This window comes from Lepidochelys kempii, chromosome 8, assembly GCF_965140265.1.
Source record: "Lepidochelys kempii isolate rLepKem1 chromosome 8, rLepKem1.hap2, whole genome shotgun sequence".
Taxonomy (NCBI): domain Eukaryota; kingdom Metazoa; phylum Chordata; order Testudines; family Cheloniidae; genus Lepidochelys; species Lepidochelys kempii.
The window spans coordinates 103,329,793-103,351,614 of NC_133263.1; the positions used below are offsets into that span (position 1 = coordinate 103,329,793).

The 21,822-nt window shown below is 54.3% G+C and overlaps 1 protein-coding gene and 1 long non-coding RNA gene across 5 annotated transcripts in view; one reads left to right on the forward strand and one right to left on the reverse strand.

Annotated features, from left to right (window-relative positions):
* Positions 1-256: 256 nt before the first annotated feature.
* LOC140916335 (uncharacterized) lies at positions 257-1,608 on the reverse strand. 3 transcript variants are annotated; one of them, XR_012160505.1, is made up of 3 exons: positions 925-1,608; positions 623-819; positions 257-340 (listed from the first exon to the last, which is right to left on the reverse strand). It is a non-coding gene; the product is annotated as an uncharacterized lncRNA (long non-coding RNA). The 3 variants fall into 3 exon arrangements; XR_012160506.1 differs by having other exon boundaries at positions 263-578; positions 716-819; XR_012160504.1 differs by lacking the exon at positions 257-340 and having other exon boundaries at positions 925-1,048; positions 1,089-1,608.
* The window catches only part of POMGNT1 (protein O-linked mannose N-acetylglucosaminyltransferase 1 (beta 1,2-)), a 30,796-nt gene continuing 10,104 nt past the window's right edge, over positions 1,131-21,822 (forward strand). The window contains exons 1-11 of one of the 2 annotated variants that reach the window (XM_073357835.1): positions 1,131-1,623; positions 2,631-2,871; positions 7,687-7,795; positions 10,167-10,282; positions 10,798-10,863; positions 12,346-12,459; positions 13,711-13,828; positions 14,219-14,317; positions 15,628-15,773; positions 16,910-16,980; positions 17,839-17,914. In XM_073357835.1, the coding sequence (XP_073213936.1) occupies positions 2,752-2,871; positions 7,687-7,795; positions 10,167-10,282; positions 10,798-10,863; positions 12,346-12,459; positions 13,711-13,828; positions 14,219-14,317; positions 15,628-15,773; positions 16,910-16,980; positions 17,839-17,914 (1,035 nt within the window). In that variant the 5' untranslated portion in view covers positions 1,131-1,623; positions 2,631-2,751. The remainder of the gene's footprint in view (positions 1,624-2,630; positions 2,872-7,686; positions 7,796-10,166; positions 10,283-10,797; positions 10,864-12,345; positions 12,460-13,710; positions 13,829-14,218; positions 14,318-15,627; positions 15,774-16,909; positions 16,981-17,838; positions 17,915-21,822) is intronic. The other variant, XM_073357836.1, reaches the window with a different exon arrangement.

Consider the following 21,822-nt stretch of genomic DNA (forward strand, 5'->3'; position numbering starts at 1 on the left):
ATACAGCACCTAATGCAATGGGGCTCTGATCTCAGTTGGGGGCCTCTAGTGATACAAATAATTACTTGCAGTCAATCTCACTGTGCTTTGTTACCACATACGTGGGCACTGCAGAAAAATCTAAAATAGATTTGACTTTCCTGCTTGAGAGAGAAGACGGAAGAGGACGTGGGAACACTGCAAGCCGCAATCATTCAAAAATCGTGAGTCAAACCCTCCCCCCCCAAAAAAAATCCTAATATTTGCTTTAAAATCATGTTTATTTAAAAGGTTGGGTACTTTTTGCCTTGTGGTTTCCGAGCCCTTAGCATGCCCTCAGTTCACTTTTTCCAGCTTTATTCTGCAACCACAAGAGACAGAAACTTTATTTTCTTAAATGAAAACTGAGCTGGCTCACTAACTCACATGACTCCAGAGCTGGGGCTTGAAGAACCCCTCCTCCCAATATCTCCAGATTCATGGGGAAAAAAACCAACAACAACATCCCAAGACTTAGCAACACTGCTGAAGGCCTCCTCTGACTTGCTGGGTGAGCTTCGGGGGATCACTCGCTACCTCTGCCCTTCAGTTTGCCTCATCTGCTAATAAAACAATAAATAGGGTTATCATGCGACTTCCGTACCGGCAGGGCCTTGGACGATGGCTGTGGCCGGAACGCAAAGCATTCCCGACCTTCAGGGAAATCTCCGCGGGCAGTACAGGGCTCAGGACGCACCGCTCGATGAGGCCGACTGCCTCCCGGGGAGCAGCCCCAGCTGGCACCGTCCTTTTCCTCCTGGCTCGGGGGGGGGGGGTCCCGCTGGCCTCCGGGCTCAGCCACTGCGCAAGGAGAAAGAAAAGGAGTACTTGTGGCACCTTAGAGACTAACCAATTTATTTGAGCATGAGCTTTCGTGAGCTACAGCTCACTTCATCAGATGTTTACCGTGGAAACTGCAGCAGTACAAGTTTCTTCATGCAGTTGATAGATTTCCACTCCATACGGCTAAATGCAGTGCCTTGCATAATGACAGGTTTCAGAGGAACAGCCGTGTTAGTGAGCCGCCAGCCTCCTGGCCCCGCTCTGCGCCTCCTGGCCCCGCTCTGCGCCTCCTGGCCCCGCTCTGCGCCTCCTGGCCCGCCTGCCCTGCCCAGGGGCCCGAGCGGCGGCCTCCCAGCAGAGCACAGACCCCCCGTCCCCCCGGGGCGCTGCAAAGCCCTCCCCAGAGAGTGGGTGTGTGTGGACGGGGGGCACCTGACGCCACGTGGGAAGCTGCCGCCGGCTCCGGAGTGGACCCCCCGGCCCGGCTCCCCTCCCTTGTCCGCCAGCTTTTCCCCTTTAAGAGCAGGCTGCTGGCTGCGCGGCCCGCGCCGGAAGCAGGCGGGCGCGCCGAGTCCAGCCTCCCCCGAGCCGCCGCCGCTGCTGCTCCGCGACCGGGGGCGGCGGCTGCTGCTGCTGCTGCTCCGCGGAGCCCAGCGCCCGCCCCCGCCAGGAGGGGGCCCCGGCTGCAAGGGGCCGCCGGCGGGGCGCTTCCCCCGGGCGCTGCAGAGCCGGGAGAGCCCGTAACCCGCCGGCCCGGCCCCGGGGCCGCCCGGCCCGCCGGCAACACTGTTGCAAAGCCGGGTGCCGCTTCCGTCGGGACAGGTGCGCCGGCGGCTGAACCAAGGGGGCGGGGGAAGGCCCTCCCCAATTGCCCCCCCCGCCCCAGCCCTCCAGCATAGGGGGGCTCTGCTAGTGGATCCCCCCCCAGAGCTGGTCTCCTACCCCCCCCCACCCCCGGCCTAACTCGCTTAGCGTTTAAAACTCCCCTTCCCTCCACCTTCTCTGGGCCCAGGCCCCACAGAGATGCTTCAGCCTGCCTGCCAGGCGCCCTGCCCCGGGCCCCCCCTGCCCCCCCAATATTACAGCGCACGGCCGTGACCTTGCGGCTGGAGCACTCCCGTTGGGCGTGCGGGGCAAGTCGTGGGAAGGGGAGCTGGGATTTGGGGGTTTCTGTGCCCCCCTCCCCCCGATCCTGTCTAGTGTGCATGGCACCCCGGTGGGTTTACAGACTCCCCTGGCTTAGTGTGGCTGCTTCCCTGGCGTTCTCAGGGAGCCCCTGGAACAGCGCGGGGCGGGACGGCAGGAGAGTGCCCTCACCCCCTAGCTAATGAGCGGGGACCAGGGTCTGGGGCAGTGTGGGGTGAGAGCAGAGCTGGGTTTCCCGCTGCGCAGCATGCCAATGCTGCTGTCCCTGCTGCAGACACCTGTTCCATTAGGAACTGGACTGAAGCCACCAGCTCACTCCACGCAGGTCAGTAAATGGCTCTTGGTGGCTACCAGCCTCTGCCAGGTTGTAACCGGTGGCCCAGGGACAGAGCTCCTGGCAACCCCTTGAGCCAAGCGTCGCGGATCACGACACCTGCCTCTCAGCCCAGAAATAGTGGGTGGGGATGCTCACACTGCTAGCAAATTATCACTCCTGATTGTGCTAGGGGCTGATTTTTGCACTGACGTTGGCTCGGGGTGACATCTGTCTGCCCTGCAGCTAACTCCCTGCCCTAAGGGTCACTCTGATCCAGAGCACCTGCACGTCCTCTTCTTTTCCTTCCCTGCCCAGTGTCAGGCCGGGAGTGGGTGGAAGAGGTTATCCCTTCCTGGTTCAACCACAGGTCTTCTGCACCTGCTGATCCTGTCGCAGCAGGGACCCTCGAAGGAATGGGACCGGAGCCTACCAGATCCTGACAGCTGCCCCAGGCTGCTCCCCTCACCCATCCTCCTCGCCCCGTGATAATGGATGAGTGGAAACCCAACGCTCCAGCCAAACAGTTTGTCCCGCGGAAAAACCGGAGCTGGTACCTCGCCTGGAAGTACAAGCTGATGAATCAGAGAGCCATCAGGCGGCTATGCCAGGTGAGTTCTCTGGAGTAATGCGAATCCTGCCTATGGGATTAAAGAAGATAAACTTGCAAAGCCCATGGATTATGGAGTCTCTGTGTTGGTGGAAGCGGCTGCAGCCCCTGTGACCTAACATGGTGGAAGAGAATAACTTGTCCAGTCAGAAGCCACCTGAATTACATTGTACTCTTAAAATGCAGAATGGAATGAGTCTGACCCTCCTTTAGCTACAGCAAGTGCCTGCAGCCAGTTAAAGATTTTTCTTCCGCAGACAAAGGGTTTTTTTATGGACTTCACCAGTGGTTAGATGTTGTTTATTACTGGAACAAGCACAGCTCAACAACTGTTAAAGAGCATTTCCAGGAGAGGAGGGTGGGCTTGCTTGGGGCCTAGTTTTGAACTCTAGCTCTGGGTTTGGCATCCAGGGGGAAAGGGAAATCCTTGCGAGGCTTCGACTAATGGCTTCTCCACTGTGATCTTGGCCAGGGAAACTAGAGCCAGTCCATTTTTTGTTGTGTGATCCCTGTGCGCTACCAAGAGAGATGCTCTCGTTCTCCGTGCTGCAGGGGGAGTGGGTAGCTCTTTCTTCGCTCCTAGCGGAACATGGTTTTGATTTATTTGTCAGTCTATCTCAGGAGCTGCCCCATCGCCACAGTTTCTGAGCATCTTGCAATTACTGTATATGTCCTCACGACATCCTGGTAATGCACATTGCAGGGGGGAGGGGAATCCCAAGTGTACACACAAAATGATGGGATCTAAATTAGCTGCTACTGCTCAGGAAAGAGAGCTTGGAGTCACTGTGGATAGTGTCGGAAAACATCCACTCAATGTGCAGCGGCAGTCGAAAACGGTAACCATGTTAGGAACCATTAGGAAAGGGATCGGTAATAAAACAGTAAATATCATCATGCCGCTGTATAAATCCATGGTATGCCCACATCTTTAATACTGTGTGCAGTTCCAGATGGTCCCATGTCAAAAAAGATAAGTTAGAATTAGAAAAGGTACAGAGAGAGGCAACAAAAATGATTAAGGGATGGAACAACTTCCAGATGAGGAGAGATTAAAATGACTGGGACGTCTCAGCTTGGAAAAGAGACGACTATGCGGGAGGGGATATGATAGAGGTCTATAAAATCATGACTGGTGTGGGGAACGTGAATAGGGAAGTGTTACGTGAGGGAGTGAATAACACAAGAACCAGAGGTCAGCCAATGAAATTAATAGGCAGCAGGTTTACAACACACCAAAGGAAGTATTACTTCACATAACACATAAGCAACCTGTGGAACTCCTTGCCAGGGGATGTTGTGAAGGCCAAACCTCTAAATAAAAGAATTAGATACATTCATGGAGCATAGATCCATCAATGGCTATTAGTCAAGATGGTCAGAGATGCAACCCCATGATGTGGGTGCCCCCAGTCTATGACTGGCAGATGCTGGGAGTGGACCACAGAGGATGGATGACTTGATGACTGCCTGTTCTGTTCATTCCCTCTGAAGCACCTGGCATTGGCCACTGTCGGAAGACTGGATCCTGGGCTAGGTGGACCATTGCTCTGACCCAGTCTGGCCGTTCTCGCTTTCTAAGAAAGTGCTGTGACGCCGTCTGTACAATGGGGATGTTGAAAGGCTAAGCCCAGGGTCACACAGAGAATCTGTGGCAGAGCAGGGACTCCCAAGTCCTAGGCCAGGGCTGTAACCCCTAGACCGTCCTGCCTCTGCGTGTGCAGAAGCAAATAGTTTAGAGGCCCTGTAATAAAGCGCTGGCAAGTGCACGTGTGTGTGTGCACTCCAGAAAGCTGAAGGTCAGATTCTCAGCTGGTGTCAGCTGGTGTTGCTCTATTGAAGCCAGTTTGACCCCAGCTGAAGATCTGGTTGAGTCTCTTTGGAAGTGACCAGCTGATGGGGATGGACATGCCGGAGGCATTGGGCGGCTGCTTCAGAAGCAGCTGTGGAAAGCCGCACAGTTCCGCAGCTTGCTGGCCAGCCTGGTGTGCGTCCTACCGAGACTCGGGACCTAGCTGTGGGAGAGTGGTGGGCGAGGGGTGAAGGGAATGAGCCTGTGCCAGGGTGGGAAAATTTAAAGGGGGTATTAACCTGTTACTCAAGAATTAAGTCACTTGACTTGCCTGTCAGCTTCCATTTGAGGATCTCAAAGCAAAACTGTAACTCTGATGAACTAAAACTTGGTGAGAGGTGAAGAGAAGAATCTGTTATGATCTATGCTTTGTACATTGACGTGGCCTGATCGGGGCTTGAGTACTGCTGTGATGGGCGCTGCTGAAAAACCTCCATAGACAATTAAGCTTTGCCAGCCCTTAGTGCTGTTGGCGTGGCCCCATTTTTCAGATGGTGAAACAGGAAGAGAGAAAAGAAGTGACTTGTCTGAGATCACCCAGTGAGTCAGTGGTGGAGTGAGGGACAGAACCCAGATCTCCTGAGTCGATGCCTTAGCTGCTCCTACTGCCACCACCAGCTAAGGATATTTATAGCTTCTATTGATAAGCCCTGGCTAATAAACAACCCAAACAGGGGGCCTGGGAGTCTAATAGCTCCTCAGTATATGGGATGTGGCAAGCTTTACAGCTGCTTCAGTTTGTAGATAAAGCAAATGGCCAGGTGTGAACCAGTCGGGTTCTGATTTGTATTGGACAAGGGTGGGACCTTTTTAAGAAGCACTTTCGCAGTGGGGTGCGTGGAAACTGATGGTATTGCTCCCATGTCAGAGAGCCACGGAGCCTGTGCTGGCTGCTCGCTCTGCATCCCCTTCCCCATCCTGTTACCTGTGCATTGTTGACCTTGATTTGGTGGCACTGCTCTTCTGTTAAACAAGCCCTTTACCCCTGTGTCGGGCAGGATCTGCTCCTGTGTCTGTCCCTCCTGTCCAAAAGCAGCACACCTTTAGGCTGTCCTGATGAATGTAATCAGCAGCCCGTAGCCCTTGGGATTGATATTCTAGCTCGATGGGCATTGCAATGGAAATCCAGTCATTCAAACCCATGGATGCGCCTTCTATCTTGCTGCATGGCCGCTAGTCTAGGTAGCCTCGCAGCCGCTCCGCAGGAGAGTGGCATCCTCCCAGCCCATGTGGCCTATATCAGAGCCCGCTCTGTGCTCTGTGCTGTGTGTGCGTGTGAGCCTTCACAAGAAGGGAACGTGTTTCTGTGCAGAGCTGTATAAGACCCTGGTGCTATCTGAAGGCTCTTCAGTACCAATGTAACGACGCTGTTGGCGTCAGTAACAAAATCTGGGCTGGCACACTGTGCAGCGAGCTCCCTGGAACCAGCCTGCTCTTGCCTACTCTGGCTACCACCAGCGAGAGGAAAAACTCTGGGTGCTTCAATGACAAGCTGGAGCAGAAGGGGTAGCTGGGAGGGTGGCTTTCTCTTGCTGGATTGCTCCTCTCCAACAGGCTTAACCAACTAATCGGCTCTTGTTTTTTATCTGCTGTCTTTCCCCATAGCCTGGCTCCTAGACACAGCTCCACTGGTATAATGAGGCAGTTGCTAATAGAAGTCAAGTGGCGGTAGACAATAACAAAACTTCAGGCTGGTCTGAGGCCATGTGGCTCAGTGGACTTGCCCCCCCATCTGCTGAGTGTGTGATAGACGTATTCGGTGCCCAGTGAGCAAGTGGCATTCTCCATTGGTCAGTTTCCAACCTTGCAGTCATAAATAATCTGGTGCCGGCTGCTTTGGTGGAAGGCTCTCTGAGTATTAACTAGAGCTAAAGCCGGCAGGCCGGGCACCAGAGTATGTAGCAGAGTAAAGGAGCCTTGTCTCTTGTTTGTTGTTCTTTCCCATGGCTTTGAGGATGGGAGTATTGCTTCCAGTGGGAATGTGATCAGCTACTTTAGTGACTTCCAGCTTTTGTGACTCAAACTATGTGTATAGCCCCCCTGGCATCTAAACCCGTCCCTACCCCAAATGAGGGGTATCCGCCTCCTTTTACAGACGGGAGGGACACTAACATGGTGAGAGTCGTTCTACGACTTGTCCGAGGTCACGCAGGGAGCATGGCAACACCAGGATTTGAACTCGGATCGCCAGAGCCCCAGTCCCTGTGGTTAGGGGACTGGTCACCCTTTCTGTCTCAGTTTCAGCCCTGAAAGGTCATTTCTGTCTCCTGCTGTGTCCTCAGCCCAAAGGTCACTGGGGGAGGATTGCATTGGAGTAGGGAAGGCAATTGATACAGGAAGCTCACCCCTGAAGTTCCAGGAGAGACCTCTGTCTCCTCGTAGGTCTGCCTTACGATGGGCTCTTTCATTACGATAGCATCACAGGCAGCTGGGCCATGTGACGTTCTCTGCAGCGTTCAGTGTCATGGAGGTGACTGCATTGCTGTCTCCAGGCAGGCAGAGGAAATAAAATACTGCTCTTCTCTCTTTCCCCTAGACCTCTGACTGCGCTCATCTCTGCAGCGATTCATGCGCCCAGATCGTAATGCAGGGGGAGTTAAGGTTTCTGTCAGAGGTGTAATTCTGAATCTCCTGACGTTTGCACTATTCTAATGTGGTTGATTTTTCCCCTCCTCACGCACCCCTGTGAGGCAGGGGTGTTATCCCCATGGTACAGGTGGGGAAACTGAGACACGGCAAGGCTAAGTGACTAGCCCAAATCATACAGGAAGAGTGTGGCAGAACTGGGAATTGAACCTGGGTGTTTCAAGTTCTACACAAACACCCTAGCCACTGGACCACCCTTTCTTCTGTGTGCTAGGGAAAACTATGGCTATCTGAGATCCTCTGTGAGGATCATATTGTGGTTTATCCTAACACGTTGTTGTGCGGCGTGTAACTGACCCAGAACTTTTTGCCTTACAGATGGGTGCCATCCTCTTTCTGCTTGTGACTGTGATTGTGAATATTAAGCTGATCTTGGACACTAGAAGAGCTGCCAGCGAGGGGGAGGAGGAGTCTGCCCAAGACTATGGTGAGTCTGAGGGGCCTGGGTCAAGGCGGCAGCAGTTGACGCATTCCCATGCTACCTTGCCAATGCATGCGGCCGTACCGTAACCAGAGCTGGTTAGAAAACAGGCTTTGTCAAAACTTTCCATGGGGGGAAAAATGTCCACTTTGTTTGGCAAACAAAATCTAAACCAAAAATATTTTTAGTTGGAAATGCTGCCGTGGTGCCTTATGGGAGTTGTATTTCAGGTGCCATGTGCGCTTACTCTTCTACTGTATAGGCTAGGCTTCTTGTGGGACTACATCTCCCATGGTGCACCATGGTCGTACCTCATGGTGAAGGGCAGCGATTGCATCATGGGGAGTCCCCTGACCTGGTACATCCTGGGAGATGTAGTTTCATAGAATCAAAGAAGATTAGGGTTGGAAGAGACCTCAGAAGGTCATCTCGTCCAACCCCCTGCTCAAAGCAGGACCAATCCCCAACTAAATCATCCCAGCCAGGGCTTTGTCAGGCCAGGCCTTCAAAACCTCTAAGGATGGTGATTCCACCACCTCCCTAGGCAACCCATTCCAGTGCTTCACCACCCTCCTAGTGAAATAGTTTTTCCTAATATCCAACCTAGACCTCCCCCATTGCAACTTGAGACCCTTACTGCTTGATCTGGCATCTGCCACCACTGAGAACAGTCAAGCTCCATCCTCTTTGGAAACCCCCTCCAGGTAGTTGAAGGCTGCTATCAAATCCCCCCTCACTCTTCTCTTCTGCAGACTAAAGAATCTAGTTCCCTCAGCCTCTCCTCGTAAGTCCTGTGCCCCAGACCCCTAATTATTTTCAATGCCCTCTGCTGGACTCTCTCCAATTTGTCCACATCCTTTCTGTAGTAGGGGGCCCAGAACCGGATGCAACACTCCAGATGTGGCCTCACCAGTGCCGAATAGAGGGGAATAATCACTTCCCTCGATCTGATGGCACTGCTCCTACTAATGCAGCTAACTACTGTTAGCCTTATTGGGAACAAGGGCACACTGCTGACTCATATTCAGCTTCATCCATTGTAATCCCCAGGTCCTTTTCTGCAGAACTGCTGCCGAGCCATTCGGTCCCTAGTCTGTAGCGGTGCATGGGATTCTTCTGTCCTAAGTGCAGGACTCTGCACTTGTCTTTGTTGAACCTCATCAGATTTCTTTTGACCCAATCCGCCAGTTTGGGAATCCCTACCCTCCAGCCTATCTACCCCACCCACCCACCCCCTGCAGTTTAGTGTCATCCGTGAACTTGCTGAGGGTGTGATCCATCCCATCAGCCAGATCATTTAATGAAGATGCTGAACAAAACCAGCCCCAGGACTGACCCCTGGGGCACTCTGCTTGATACCGGCTGCCAACTAGACATCAAGTTTGTCTAGAGAGCCCAGCCCATAGAAGAGAATGGGGATGAGAGGAAACAGGACTACAACTCCCATGAGGTACTAGGGCAATATGTCAAAACTGAAATATTTCAGCTTTCAGGATTTTGGTGGTTTTGAGGGAAGCATTGAAATCTTTTCCAGAAAGCAACCCTTTTTGTGAGGGGAGGAGGAGGGAAATTGTGTAACCGAAACCCCCGTTTATCTGCTGGAAAGACAATTTTTGATGGAAAACTTTTGACCAGGCCCAGCCATGACGTTGAATGAACCCTCTGCATGCTGCTAGAGATAATAGGTCATTCTAGGTCTGCTCCATCCTTTGCTAGGCCGTTCATCCGGCTTTAGACCGGATAGCCCTCTCTTTTGGGTGGTTTGTCCCCCATCCAGTGTTGAAACTAAACCAGATAGAGGGTGGAGTGGCGTGCTGTTCCAAATTGCATTCTCTGTGCAGTGTGACATTGTACGCACCACGCAAGCAAGGTCATGCCAGCAGGGGTGGGCCCACGCTATTCCCAGAAGTACTGGAAAGTCTGGCATTCTGGGAATGCGTCCATGGCCACCTTATCCGGCCTTGACTGCTCTGTTCAGACTGCCAGCCACAGTGGTTCTGGAGACATGGACTTCTGTCCACCCAGGGCTGGACTGACACCCCAACTGGGAAAGGCCAGGTGGTAGGTGAGGCTGGCACTTCCTCCCCTTCTCCCTCATCAGGAGTAATTAAAGAGCTGGAGGTCCTCAAGCTTTGCCACCTGGTCCCTCAAGCACCAGGGGCCATGTCAGCTGGGCTTGGTGGAAGGATGTTTTGGAACATCCCACCAGATCTGTAAAGAGAGATGCTGCAGCCAGCTGGGAGTGGCAAGAAAGCACGTGTTGTGGTGATAGGTTGGGAATCTCCCCCATCCACTGAGGGGAACCCGCTGGTCCTCGTTGCACTGAGCCACAACTAGGCAGGTAGGACTGAGTCTTCGGGCACCCCTCTCTCCTTAGATGAAGGTGTGCAGCATCTGGAGAGCCTGCGCCGCCCCACCAGCACCAGGAAGGTCTTGGACATCGAGGTGTACTCCAGCCGGTCGAAGGTCTACGTGGCTGTGGACGGGACGACGGTGAGTGGCTGGTACAGGAGGCTGCAGGTTACCCACGTGAGCCGAGGGCGGGAGAACTGGCTTGGGTGGAACCAGAACAGACCTGATCTCCGTCACCCAGACCTTGAGCTCCAGGAAGAGCTTCAGTTCCTCGTCCGAGCAGAATGCAGCTCAGGCCTTTGCCATGCTCAACAATTGAATGGCTTGAGTGTAAGCCTACTTCTGCTGCCATTGAAGTCAACGGTAAAGCTCCTATTGACTCAATGAGCTAGGATCAGACTAAGGCTTAGCGTCTAATTCTCCACCCTCTCTTTCTTTCTTCTGAGGATGGCTTGTGCTGAGTACAGTGGTAGCAGGTGGCCCACTGCCGCGAATTGGAGAAACCAGCGAAGGGGCTAGAATTTGAAGTTTAGTGAATTCTCCCGCTGTAGGAGCAGCTGTGTGACAAACCCAGCTGCCACCACTGGGGTGGAGGAGTTCCTGGGAAAGAATTGGGGAGGCCTGGTGGATTGTAACAACGTTTCTCCCTCCCGCAGGTCTTGGAAGATGACGCTCGAGAGCAGGGCAGAGGGATCCACATCATTGTGTTAAATCAGGCTACGGTAAATCGCACCGATTGTCCCTGCATGTGTTCGGGCAGGGCTGTCTGGCATTCCTGCCCAGTGACACTGTTCCTCGATGAGGGCTAGCTACATGCGTAAGCCAGTCTTGCATTTCTCCAGGCCAAAGAGAAATCTCTGAACCCCTTCTCTTACAATGGTACAAAAGCACTGGGTGGGTTTCTCCCTTGCTAACCCAGCTCACAAAAGTGGAGCTGCCTTGGAATATCTGGCAACAGATGAACCCGTGTGTGAGCCGGATGCTTCAGCCCCGGGAGCTGGGTGCCTTGGCCTGGGGAAGTTGCAGCCTCAAAGGAAATGCCTTGGGAAAGCCCTGGTTGGAAGTAGTTGGAGGTGGGGCCACGGACTTCAGTGGGAGTCATTCCATTGGCGTTGATGGGCTTTGGCTCATGTAGTGCAGACTTAACTCTAATTTTGGCTTTCCAGAGTGCCAGGATGCAGGGGCAATGGAAGGTTCCTAAAAGGGGGGGGGGGGGCTACCTGCACCCAAACCATGGCCCCATCCCCCCTCTTCCCCTGAGGCTCCACCCCCAAACTCACTCCTCCCCCATCCCCTGTCGCTCACCCTTACAGCTGGTGAAAGGTTGGTGAATCGTAGGACAGAAAGGGACCTCGAGAGGTCATCTAGTCCGGTCCCCTGTGCTCAAAGCAGGACAAACATAATAACTAGCCCATCCCTGACAGGTGTTTGTCCAACCTGTTCTTAAAAATCTCCAATGATGGAGATTCCACAACCTCCCTAGGCAATTTGTTCTACTGCTTAACTACCCTGACAGGAAGTTTTTCCTAATGTCCAACCTGCACCGCCCTTGCTGCAATTTAAACCCACTGCTTCTTGTCCTAGCCTCAGAGGTTGATAAGAAATTTTTTTCTCTCCTCCTTGTAATAACCTTTTATGTACTTGAAAACTGTTATCATGTCCCCTCTCAGTCTTCTCTTCTCCAGACTAAACAAATCCAGTTTTATCAATCTTCCCTCATAGGTCGTTTTCTAGACCTTTTATCATTTTTGTTGCTCTTCTCTGGACGTTCTCCAGTTTGTCCACATCTTTCCTGAAATGTGGCCCCCAGAACTGGACACAATACTCCTGGTGAAGCCTAATCAGCATGGAGTAGAACGGAAGAATTACTTCTCTTGTCTTGCTTACAACAGTCCTGCTAATACATCCCAGAATGATGTTTGTGCTTTTTTTTTTTTTTTTTTTTGGCAATAGGGTTACACTGTTGACTCATATATTTAGCTTGTGATCCACTACAACCCCCAGATCCCTTTCTACAGTACTCTTTCCTAGGCAGTCATTTTCCCAGTTCGTACATGTGCAATTGATTGGGCCTTCCTAAGTGGAATACTTGGCATTTGTCCTTCCTGAATTTCCTCCAGTGAGGAGTTTTGGGTGGTGCTCGTGTCCGGGGGCCTGGTGTACGTGCATCATGCAGGGTGTGCCATGTGTTTGAACATCTGCAGGGTCACGTGATGGCCAAGAGGGTGTTTGACACCTACTCACCCCATGAAGACGAAGCCATGGTCCTCTTCCTCAACATGATCGCTCGTGGCCGCATCCTGATCTTCTCTATTAAGGTAGGTGGGTCTGACACCGAGGGAGACTGCAGATCACGTCACTGACGCGGATCAAGCTCTAGCAAGGCCCAGGCTGGTTCTGCTTCCCTGTTGTCTCATGAACGTTCTAACACACGTGTCAGACAGTGAGCCCCATTCTCCTCCAGCTCATTATTTATATGATGGGAATGCCAGGGAATCCGTACCTTATTTATTACAGTAACACCTAGGAGCCCCAATCACAGGCCAGGACCCCACTCTGCTGTGCGCGATACAAACGCAGAAAAAAATGAGTGCCTGCCCCCAAGGAGTTTACAATCTAAGTATAAGACGAGGCATCAAATGAATATAGACGGACAGGGAAGCCCAAGGAAACTGTGGCCGTATTGGTCAGCCTGACCGGCAGTGGTCTCAGCACACCAGCAGTCGAACCGTTGTCAAGTTTTTTTGTAGGCATCCTGGCAAAGGGGAATTTTGAAGGAGGATCGTGCACGAGTTTTCAGATAGCCCCGTCTTCCCCCCCCACACCCTTTGAAAAAGCAAAAGGGTGTTTGTTTGAAAACACTTAAATGTGACCGCAGGGTACCGCTGTTGAGCAGAATGGGGTTACTCCTGTCTCCCACCAGCATGAGTGGGAAGAGCATCTGGATGGGTGTCTTCCTCCCCCATTGTTTTCTGTCACTCTTGGGGGTTTGTGCATTTTCTGTCCTATAAAGCGTCCTTCAGCTACAGCTTCTCTGAAACGCTCTACGTCCAAAACTCCCTGTGCCTTTCTATTTAAACTGTTCCATTTCCTGATTTCTGACTGACACTTGCATGCGGCATTGCCTGTCTCTGGTGGGAAATAGCTTGGAAGATACGTTCCCCAGAGGAATTAAGATAAACTTTTTTTTAATCCTCATGCAACTTACTATCCGTTGTGACCAAGAGGCAACGTCTTTCTTTCTGTCTGATCTTTGCAAGGGCAGTGATCCTGAGTCGGAAACGCATGGCTGCTCTGACCTTCCCTGTGGGTCTGCTTAGCGCCCTCAATTCGCAGGGGGGTGAATCGCCCTGCAGCCGGTGCGCATCAGCGAGCTCTGCTGGGGGGAGTGAGTGGAAGAGGCCTTCCAACCGCCAGCTCCGAAACGTGGCTCTCTGGGGCTGAGCCTCCAGTGGGATTTAGAGGGGGGACGATGGGAAGACCACCCTGCTGGCTGCAGTGGGAGATGGATGCTGCCGATTCAGAGCAGGGGAAGATGCCACCTCACGATGTGTTTTGCTCCGTTCCAGGACGAAGGCTCCTTCCACCTTAAAGACTCGGCAAAGAGCCTCCTGAAGAGCTTGGGAAGCCAGGTCGCCTCGTCCCTCAGCTGGAGGGACACGTGGAGCTTTGTGGGGAAGAAAGGAGGTGAGAGCCCTGCTCCGGCCGGGGCCAGACGGGAGGGGAGACAGAAGGGATGGACTCTGGCTAACTGGATGGAAATGGCATCCCCTCAGTGAGTGGGGGCACGGGGGGTAATCCCACAAACCCCGTCCTTACCCTGCGGTGTCCGAGCAGAGTTGACGTCTTTTGGCCATGGGGGCCTGCGCCCTGGGTGCAGGTTGAGTGTTGGGGGGAGGGAGACACGTCTCCTTCTCAAGCACCTGTCATTGTTGGAGGGTAGGAGGTACCAGCTGGTCTCTCGGTGATGACGTGGGTTCTGGCTGGCTCTGTACAGCGGCCAGGGGGACGGGCATGGTTGGGTATCTGAGTGCCGTTCGGCAGCACCCTGGGTCTGACTGCACGTCCACCCCTCAGGCGAGGTGTATGGCGAGAAGCATTCCAAGTCTCCGGCGCTCTCCACATGGGGGGACCCCGTCTTGCTGAAGACCGAAGTCCAGCTGACCTCCGTGGAAGGTAGGTGAATTGGGGGGGGGGGGGGGGCTCCTCCAGACCGGGGCAGAGAGCCGCTGGGTGGGTGGGCGCCCCATCGCACGCCTCGCTTGGATAAGAGGTGAGGGCTGCAGGAGAGAGACGGACGCTGCGGGGAGACCCTGGCTCTGCCTCAGCACCTGCAGCTGGAGAACCCCTCTCAAGAAGAGATCAACCCCCATTCTCAGTGGGGGCGGGTGGGAGGGCGGGGTTGAGAGGGGTTGGCGGGGGGTGGGAAACCAGATTCTGCTGTAAATCTGGCCCCATGGAGATGAGAAATGATTGGGGAGGAGGGGCAGTGTGGCCTAGTGGATGGGGCTCTCGGCTCAGATCTCGATTCTGTTCCTGGCTCTGATACTGTGTACGTCCACTCGCCCTTCTGTGCCCCCCACTTTGTAAGCTCTGTGGGGCAGGTGCTGGCTCTCACGATGGCCGTACAGCGCCTAGCGCAATGGAGTTCTGAGCTCAGCTGTGGCCTGGAGGTGCTGCTGGCCTACAAGTAATCAGATGCCAGCACTGTGAGGCCTTGTGGAGGGCATGGGGAGGTTTGGGTTCTCTCTCTCAAACCTGTGCTGCCATATCTCAGGGATGGTATTCTTCTGGGAGGGTGAGGCAGAGCTGTGTGCAAGCCCCTCGGTGAGGAATTTGCACTGGGAGGTGATGGGAGCTGACTTCAGGCTGCATTGTTCTGACAGGGCCGTTTCTGGGGGCTAGGAAGTGGTGGTTTGTTTGGGGTTGGTTTTTTTTTTTCTTCCTTTTTAAAGCCGCCGACCTCATTAATACAGGACTGGGCGTTAAAACGGAATTGGTGCTTCTGTTGTAAATCCGTTGCTTGCTCTTTTATTTTCTTAGCAACCCTACAATAACAAACCAGCATGCTTCTGCCAGGAGGAGGGGAGGAGATAAAGGAGTGGGTTTCCTTTTCCTGCTTCCAAGGGATTGTTTGTGAATGCCTAGGGTGGGTCTTAAAATAGAAGTTGGAAGAAATCTCTCTGGACCATGCCGTTCAGAGCTCCCATTCCTTCTGCGCTCATCCAGCTGCCAGGGCTTTCTGTGCCCCTGTAGGGTTTGAGCCTGGGTGCCCACCCAGGGCAGCGGACAGAGGCTGGCTGCACTTCTGCGAAGGCATCCGCTCAGCCCAGGTGGCCACCAACGGCAGTAAGCCATGGCACGACAGCTGAGGCTGCAGGCGGGGGCAGTGATATGCCAGGGCAGCAGGGCTGTGCCCTGGCACAAAGGGGTGAGCTGCCGGCTTTCTCCCCTCCCGCCCCGAGCAGTGGTCTGAACTCGGCTAGTCTCCCGTTCCCCCGCAGATGCCGAGTGCCGCTGGCCCGACACGGAGCTGAACCGCCGCCGGTGGAGGTTCTGCACCAAGGTGGAAGGTTACGGCAGCGTCTGCAGCTGCAAAGACCCCACGCCCATCGAGTTCAACCCTGATCCCGTGAGTGCGCAACGGCCAGCGGTCGTCTTCCCCTCCAAGCGCGAGCGGAGGAAGGGGAGCGGGAAGCCCTTGCCGCCAGCTGAGCATGGAGCGGTGCGTGGCCCTCCCCTGGCATAACGTCTGCAGGAGGCTTCGGGATAGACGGAGCACAGAGGGCTCCCGCTGAAATCACGTCGGCCTGCTTCTGCGCGGCATGCCACCTCCAGCGGGCTCCCCGAATGCACCTGGCTGTGGGAAGGGAAGGGAAGGATGCTGCAGTGTCTCTCTGAAACGGCCAGGGACGACTGTGGTAGAGTAGCTAGGGCACGAGGGTTCGTACACACCAGGGTAGATCTCGCTACGTCCATTCCCTGCCGTGGCAGGGGCCTGGAGCATTCCTGACACTGCCGTCTCTTCTGTTCCCTGCCCGTGGCACACCTCAGTCCAGCCTCCTGAGGGCTGTAACTGTCGGGCTTGGTGTGGGGTGGCCAGGTGGTGGTCAGTGATGACCTCCTGGTCTGGCACTCCCTTCTGGACTAGGGCTCTGTTACGGTCTAGCAAAAAGTGCTCTTGGGTCCGAATGGCAGCAAGCGGGCAGGACCCCTGTGGCATCTCTTACCTGACAGCTGGCATCTCCAGTCACCTGGCATTCCTCTCAGGCCAGGCCGAGGCCTGGGATCAGTCCTGAAGAGAGAACCTTGCCGAAACAATCACCATGCGATTTTTTTTTTTTTCCTCCCCCCTGCAGCCCCAGGATTCTTTAGCTGTCCCGCAGCCAAGTACTGACCGGGCCCAGCCCTGCCCTGCCTGGATCCCAGCCTGCCGTGGTGGGGCAGGAGGGCATCTGAAGGTGTCTAAGATGGACTGAATGAGGCCATCATCCTTGCACCAGGGTTCTCCTTGTGGGCAAAGGGTCTCTGCTCTGTTTCAAGGCTGGATGAGAACAGTGCTGTCCCCTCTCTTGAAATAAAGCCCGGCCCCTAAGGGGAGGGAAGCTGGGTGGTGAATTGACTCCCATGAGATCCCCTCGCTGTGGGCAGGGCTCGTAAACCTTGCAGACGTCACTGGTTCCTCTCAGGGCTGTCGGGGCCCGGGGCTGGGCGGATGGCTCCTAGTGGCTTCCCAAAGCCCTTATCACAAACATTTTTCTCTTCCAGCTCAAGGACAATAAAGTCTTTAATGTGCCTGTGGCTGTCATTGCAGGGAACAGACCCAATTACCTGTACAGGTGAGTGCTTGGCGGGACGTTGCATGGGCTGTGGAGGGATGTCCCGGGGAAAGCATTGGATCTCTCTTGCAGGGTCCATAGAAAGCCAAGCTGGGGAAGCCCCATGAGATCACTCCATCTCCAGCCAGTGCAGATGGAGCACTGGGAACAGCCCTGCTTCTGTACCCAGTCCTGGCTCTGAATAACCCGGGCAATGCAGGCACTCCCGTTCTTCTTGGGGATCCCGCTCTCTGATGTCATTAGCCGGAGGAGTCGCCCGCTAGTCTCCTTTGCTTTCCCAGAATGCTTCAAGGGTGTCTTCCTAGAGGCCAACTCGTGAGTAGCCCAGCCACAAAATGCTGCGGGAGCAGGAATGCCCCACGGGTGGGTGGCTTTGCCCTGGGGGCAGGTTAGTGTGTTGTGTAGTCCTCAAGGGATTTTTCTCCATCCCTGCTGGCCAACTCTGAGTGATGATAGGCGTTACCCTCCCAGCTTCGCCATGGGAAGGGAGTATGGGGCAATGTCTGGGTTTGCAAGGACCTCACCACCCCCCACCCAAGGGATCTAGGCCTCACTTGAGTGTTGAACCGTCTCCTTCCTCTGTTGCACAAGTTTCAGCACTGGCTCAGCATGTCGCCAGGTGCCCGTCTCTCACCCGGTGCCCCTCTGCAGGAGGGCTGGACACTCCCAGGAAAGAGAGCAGGGGCCTGACCCTGGGGTCTGAGAGGGCCCGCTTCCCCCTCCATCTGAGCGAGAAGACACTTGTGCAAGGCTCTTGCATGGCACCCCCCCTCCCCGTTACCATGGCGTTCAGTCTGTTAAAGAGACTCCAGACTTTCAAGCAAACCCATTTTCACTCTCTCCTCTCCTGGCCCCCAGGATGCTGCGGTCCCTGCTGTCAGCTCAAGGGGTCAACCCCCAGATGATCACGGTCTTTATTGATGGATATTATGAGGTAAGATCTCCCCCTGCGGTGGGGAAGGGGGGCTTCTCACACCGTCTCTGAACATGCGGGAGGGGGCAGCTGCTGTTGTCCTTGTCCCCTCTCTGCCCACCCGCCAGGGCAGCTCCTGGGGCGGGCTCCTCACTAGGCTCTGAAATTCCCGCTCGGCTCACTGGGACAGAGCAATTTCGTTGGTCTGTTTCCCATTGGGAGTCTTCGTTTTGACGACGGTTAGGCTGCTGGCGTGTTGAGACGGCTGTGTGTCACGCTGGCCATCATCTCTTGTCTCAGGCTTAGATCAGAAGCTCTCTGGGGAATGGGCCACATATTTGTTCTGGGTTTTGTACAGCACCTAGCGCGGCAGGGTCCTAGTCAGTGATTGGGGCTCTTGATGCTCTTGAGTTATTTTCTGCATCTTTAAAATGCCCTGAGGCTGTGGGGCTAGACCAGAGGGGGCAAGAGGTGTCGGTACCCGCTGGAGTCCACATTCTGACCGACCCCTGTCTGCAGCCCCCCTCCCACTCCTGCTGAAATAAACCAACTGAATGGTGCTGTCTGGCGTCAAGTGTCCAGGGGGGAGAGGGGCTGTTCAGGGGTGGACTGATGTGGGGGCGCCCCATGATTGTCGCAGAGCTTCGGGGCGTGAAAGAGAACCCAGCGTGCCCTCTAACGTGCAGATCTTTCTCCCAGTTTCCGAGTTGGGAAAACAGCGAGAAATTCCACTAGGGACTTCACCATGGCCAGTCTGTTTTACGTGGACAGCGGCCATGAGATCTTGTCCTGGGGTAGAATTTCACAGTTCTCCCACTCTTAGACCAAGACCTGGGTACGACACCCCACCTTGTACGAAAGCAAAACCTTTTTGGATGAATCCTTTATTCACTGACGAACACAAGTGTCCTTGGATGTGGAACTGTTCGCGACTTTGGGTCGAATTTGACATGAACTCACTGAACAAGTTTCAGCCCCAAACCCTGGCTCACGGTAGATTTGCGAGGACCTTTCCGTGGAGAAGGAGGTGGCAGTGCGGCAGTCCTCCCCCAGTGGGTGGGCACTCGCCTGAGAAGTGGAAGCCTAGACTCAGGTCCTTGCTCCACTGTATAGTTTGATCAGAATTTAAGAGCCCCACCTCAGGGTAGCTGATGGCTTGGTGGTTTGAACGCTTACCTGGAAAAGGGAAGATCTGGATTCAAATCCCTGTTCCCGAGGGGGAATTTGTATCTGCTCACCTCCCCCATTAATCTAACCCTTTAAAAATGCCTGAAAACTGACTGTTTTGTTTGAATCAAATTTTTTGCCAACTCTTTTTGCTTCCCTGAAAACTCTGAAAAAGTTGAGACTCAGGTCGGCCCAAACTGCCTCTTTTTGTTTTGGGTTTTGACTGGTCAGTGACCCACAGAATCAGTTAGTCACCCAGCCCCACTGATTCCCAGGCCTGCCTGTTCCCTCGTGCTCCTTCCCTCTGAGATCCTGCGACCGGCGGTCACCTGCAGCCTTCTGAAATCAAGTGGGTTTATTTAGCAAATGGAGCGAAGCATTGGAGGCAGTGACTTTAAAACAGCAGTCAGCTGCCAGGCTCGTCTAGACCCATCTGACCTTAGGCTTCGCTACGAGTTCAGTTAGACAGGCTTCCCACCAGTTAGAGGAACCGAATGGACCCAGCATGTTCTCTTGGCAAGCCCAAAAGTTCTTGGGAGGCAGCCTGGTCTCCGTTTGCCTTCCAGAGAGTGATTCCCTCCCCAGGGAAACCCATTTCTCAAAATCCTCTCCTCCCTGCATAAGCCAGACCCCACTTACCATCTGTCCAGGTCCGTCTACGCTGCCCGCTGATCCTAGACTGACTCAGGTTTGAGCCCAAGCCCCACTTCTGTCCACGCACAGGACCCGGGGCCTAGCAACCTGCTGAGAGCGTGGGTCAGAGCCCCAGTCCCACAGAGACTTTGGTCCAAGCGCTGTCGTTTTGCAGCGTGATCACAGCTCCAGCCACTTACAGCTTGCAGCTTACACGGCCAGGGGTGCAATCTTCCATTTCTCTCCAACTGTTTTTTCCCACTTGACCGGCCAGGCCAGGTAAGGAGAAGCCCCCATGATGGCTGCTCCATTGTCTGGAAGTTAGACCTGTTTAGCCTTAATGGCTTTCAGTCACGGGCCTTGTGTTTGGAGTGCTGAAACTCTGCTCCCCCGGACCTCAGGATTCCTATACATAACCCATATTGTAGGATGCAGCTCCATGTTCCCCACCAAGCACCCCTATGTCCATCGGACCCCTTCCAGTCCAGGCTTGACCAGATGCGCCACAGCCAAAATAAACACCCCTGCCCCACAAATCTGTCTCAAGCTTGGAACCTGGGTTAAACTCTCTGACTTGCAGCTGGATGTGACTTTTGAAGCCGTCACACTGCATAGTCCTAGCATTAGTGGGGGGAGGAGGGGGGCAGTGGTCAGACCCCCCCCCCCCCCCCACAGCCGCTTAAAACAACCTGCCTTCGGTTGGCCTTTCCCTGTAAACCTCATCTTCTCCCCCTGTCTGTAAGCTGAGGCCTCGCTGTGGACAGAGCCAGATGACCCGAATGCTTGTGTGGAACTTTTCACCTCTTTCGGTCTCCAAGTGCTTTGCTGGTGACTCCGCTTTGCATTATATCCCCGTGGTTCAGCTGGGCGGGGGGTGCCCGAGGTGCAGAGGTTGCCCAAAGTCACACCATGACTGAGCCTGGAGCAGAACCCAGATCCCTCCCCCGCAATTCCCAGGCTGGCACCTGGCTAGTAGTCTAAGGGGCTTAGGACATGCTGTCTAGTGGGCGTTGATTGCAAGCACCGTTACTGGGTCTGGACTGTACTGCAGGGTAAGGGTGACTATCTTTTTTTTTTCCCCCCCTCCATCAGACCCAGCGTTTCTGTCTCTCCTGTCCATACAGCACCACTCCATTTAGTGTCGGCGTGAGGGAATGAGATGAGCAGAGCTCTTTCTTGGCGAGGAAGAACGTGAATTAAACCAGTTGTGGGGGGGGGGGGAGGAATCCTCTTCTTTTAGACACTTGCCACAGTGACTAATGCTCTGTAAGTGAGAGCAGATAATGCTGGATGCATCCCGTTGCCATGGCAACGGGAAGCCGGCTCCCTGGCCTATGAGGGCGCAGCATGAACGTTGGGCCTGTTTTCGTGAGTGGAACGGGAGATGCTGAGCCCCGTGCTGTCATTTTATTGGGGTGTCCGGGGGAGGATGAACCCTTGGTGCTTGATGCAATCCGAGTTCCCTTCCCCGGTTACAATAGGGAGCTGCGGGCGGGGGAGAGGGGGGGCCAGACTCTGGGTGCACAGAGCCTGGGATGACTAAGGGGCTCTCTAATGGGATTACTGGTCAGCTGGAGAGGTGACCTGGTTTCATGCCGGATCGTAAAGGAAGCCTCTCTCTGGTGTACGTGTATAAAACACAGCTGTTGCGTGTACCCATGGAACGTGCTACCCCCCCCCACCTCCCCATTCTTTACAGTATGCACATGAAGAAGGATTAGACACCTGCATGAGTGAGCATGGCTAATGTGCCACTTATCACAGAATATCAGGGTTGGAAGGGACCTCAGGAGGTCATCTAGTCCAACCCCCTGCTCAAAGCAGGACTTCAGTTAAACAAGCTGGGTTAACCATTACAGGGGTTATCTATGCTCATGCTTCAGGGCACAAGCTGATTATCCACTGAGGTCAGGCAGCCCTGCTGTTTCCTTAGGTCACCATGGCGCAGTACTGCACAGTTAAGCCCACTGTGGGGTGTTTCCCACACTTGCCTGAAGCATCAGATGCCATCAGAGACTTTGCCCCATCTCTAGGCTTGCCAACCCTGCACGCTAGAGAAGGGGCTGAGCGTAGAGGTGTAGACAGATCTGGGGCCTGTGCGGTGAGTGAGTTTCGTGTCTTTCTCTTCC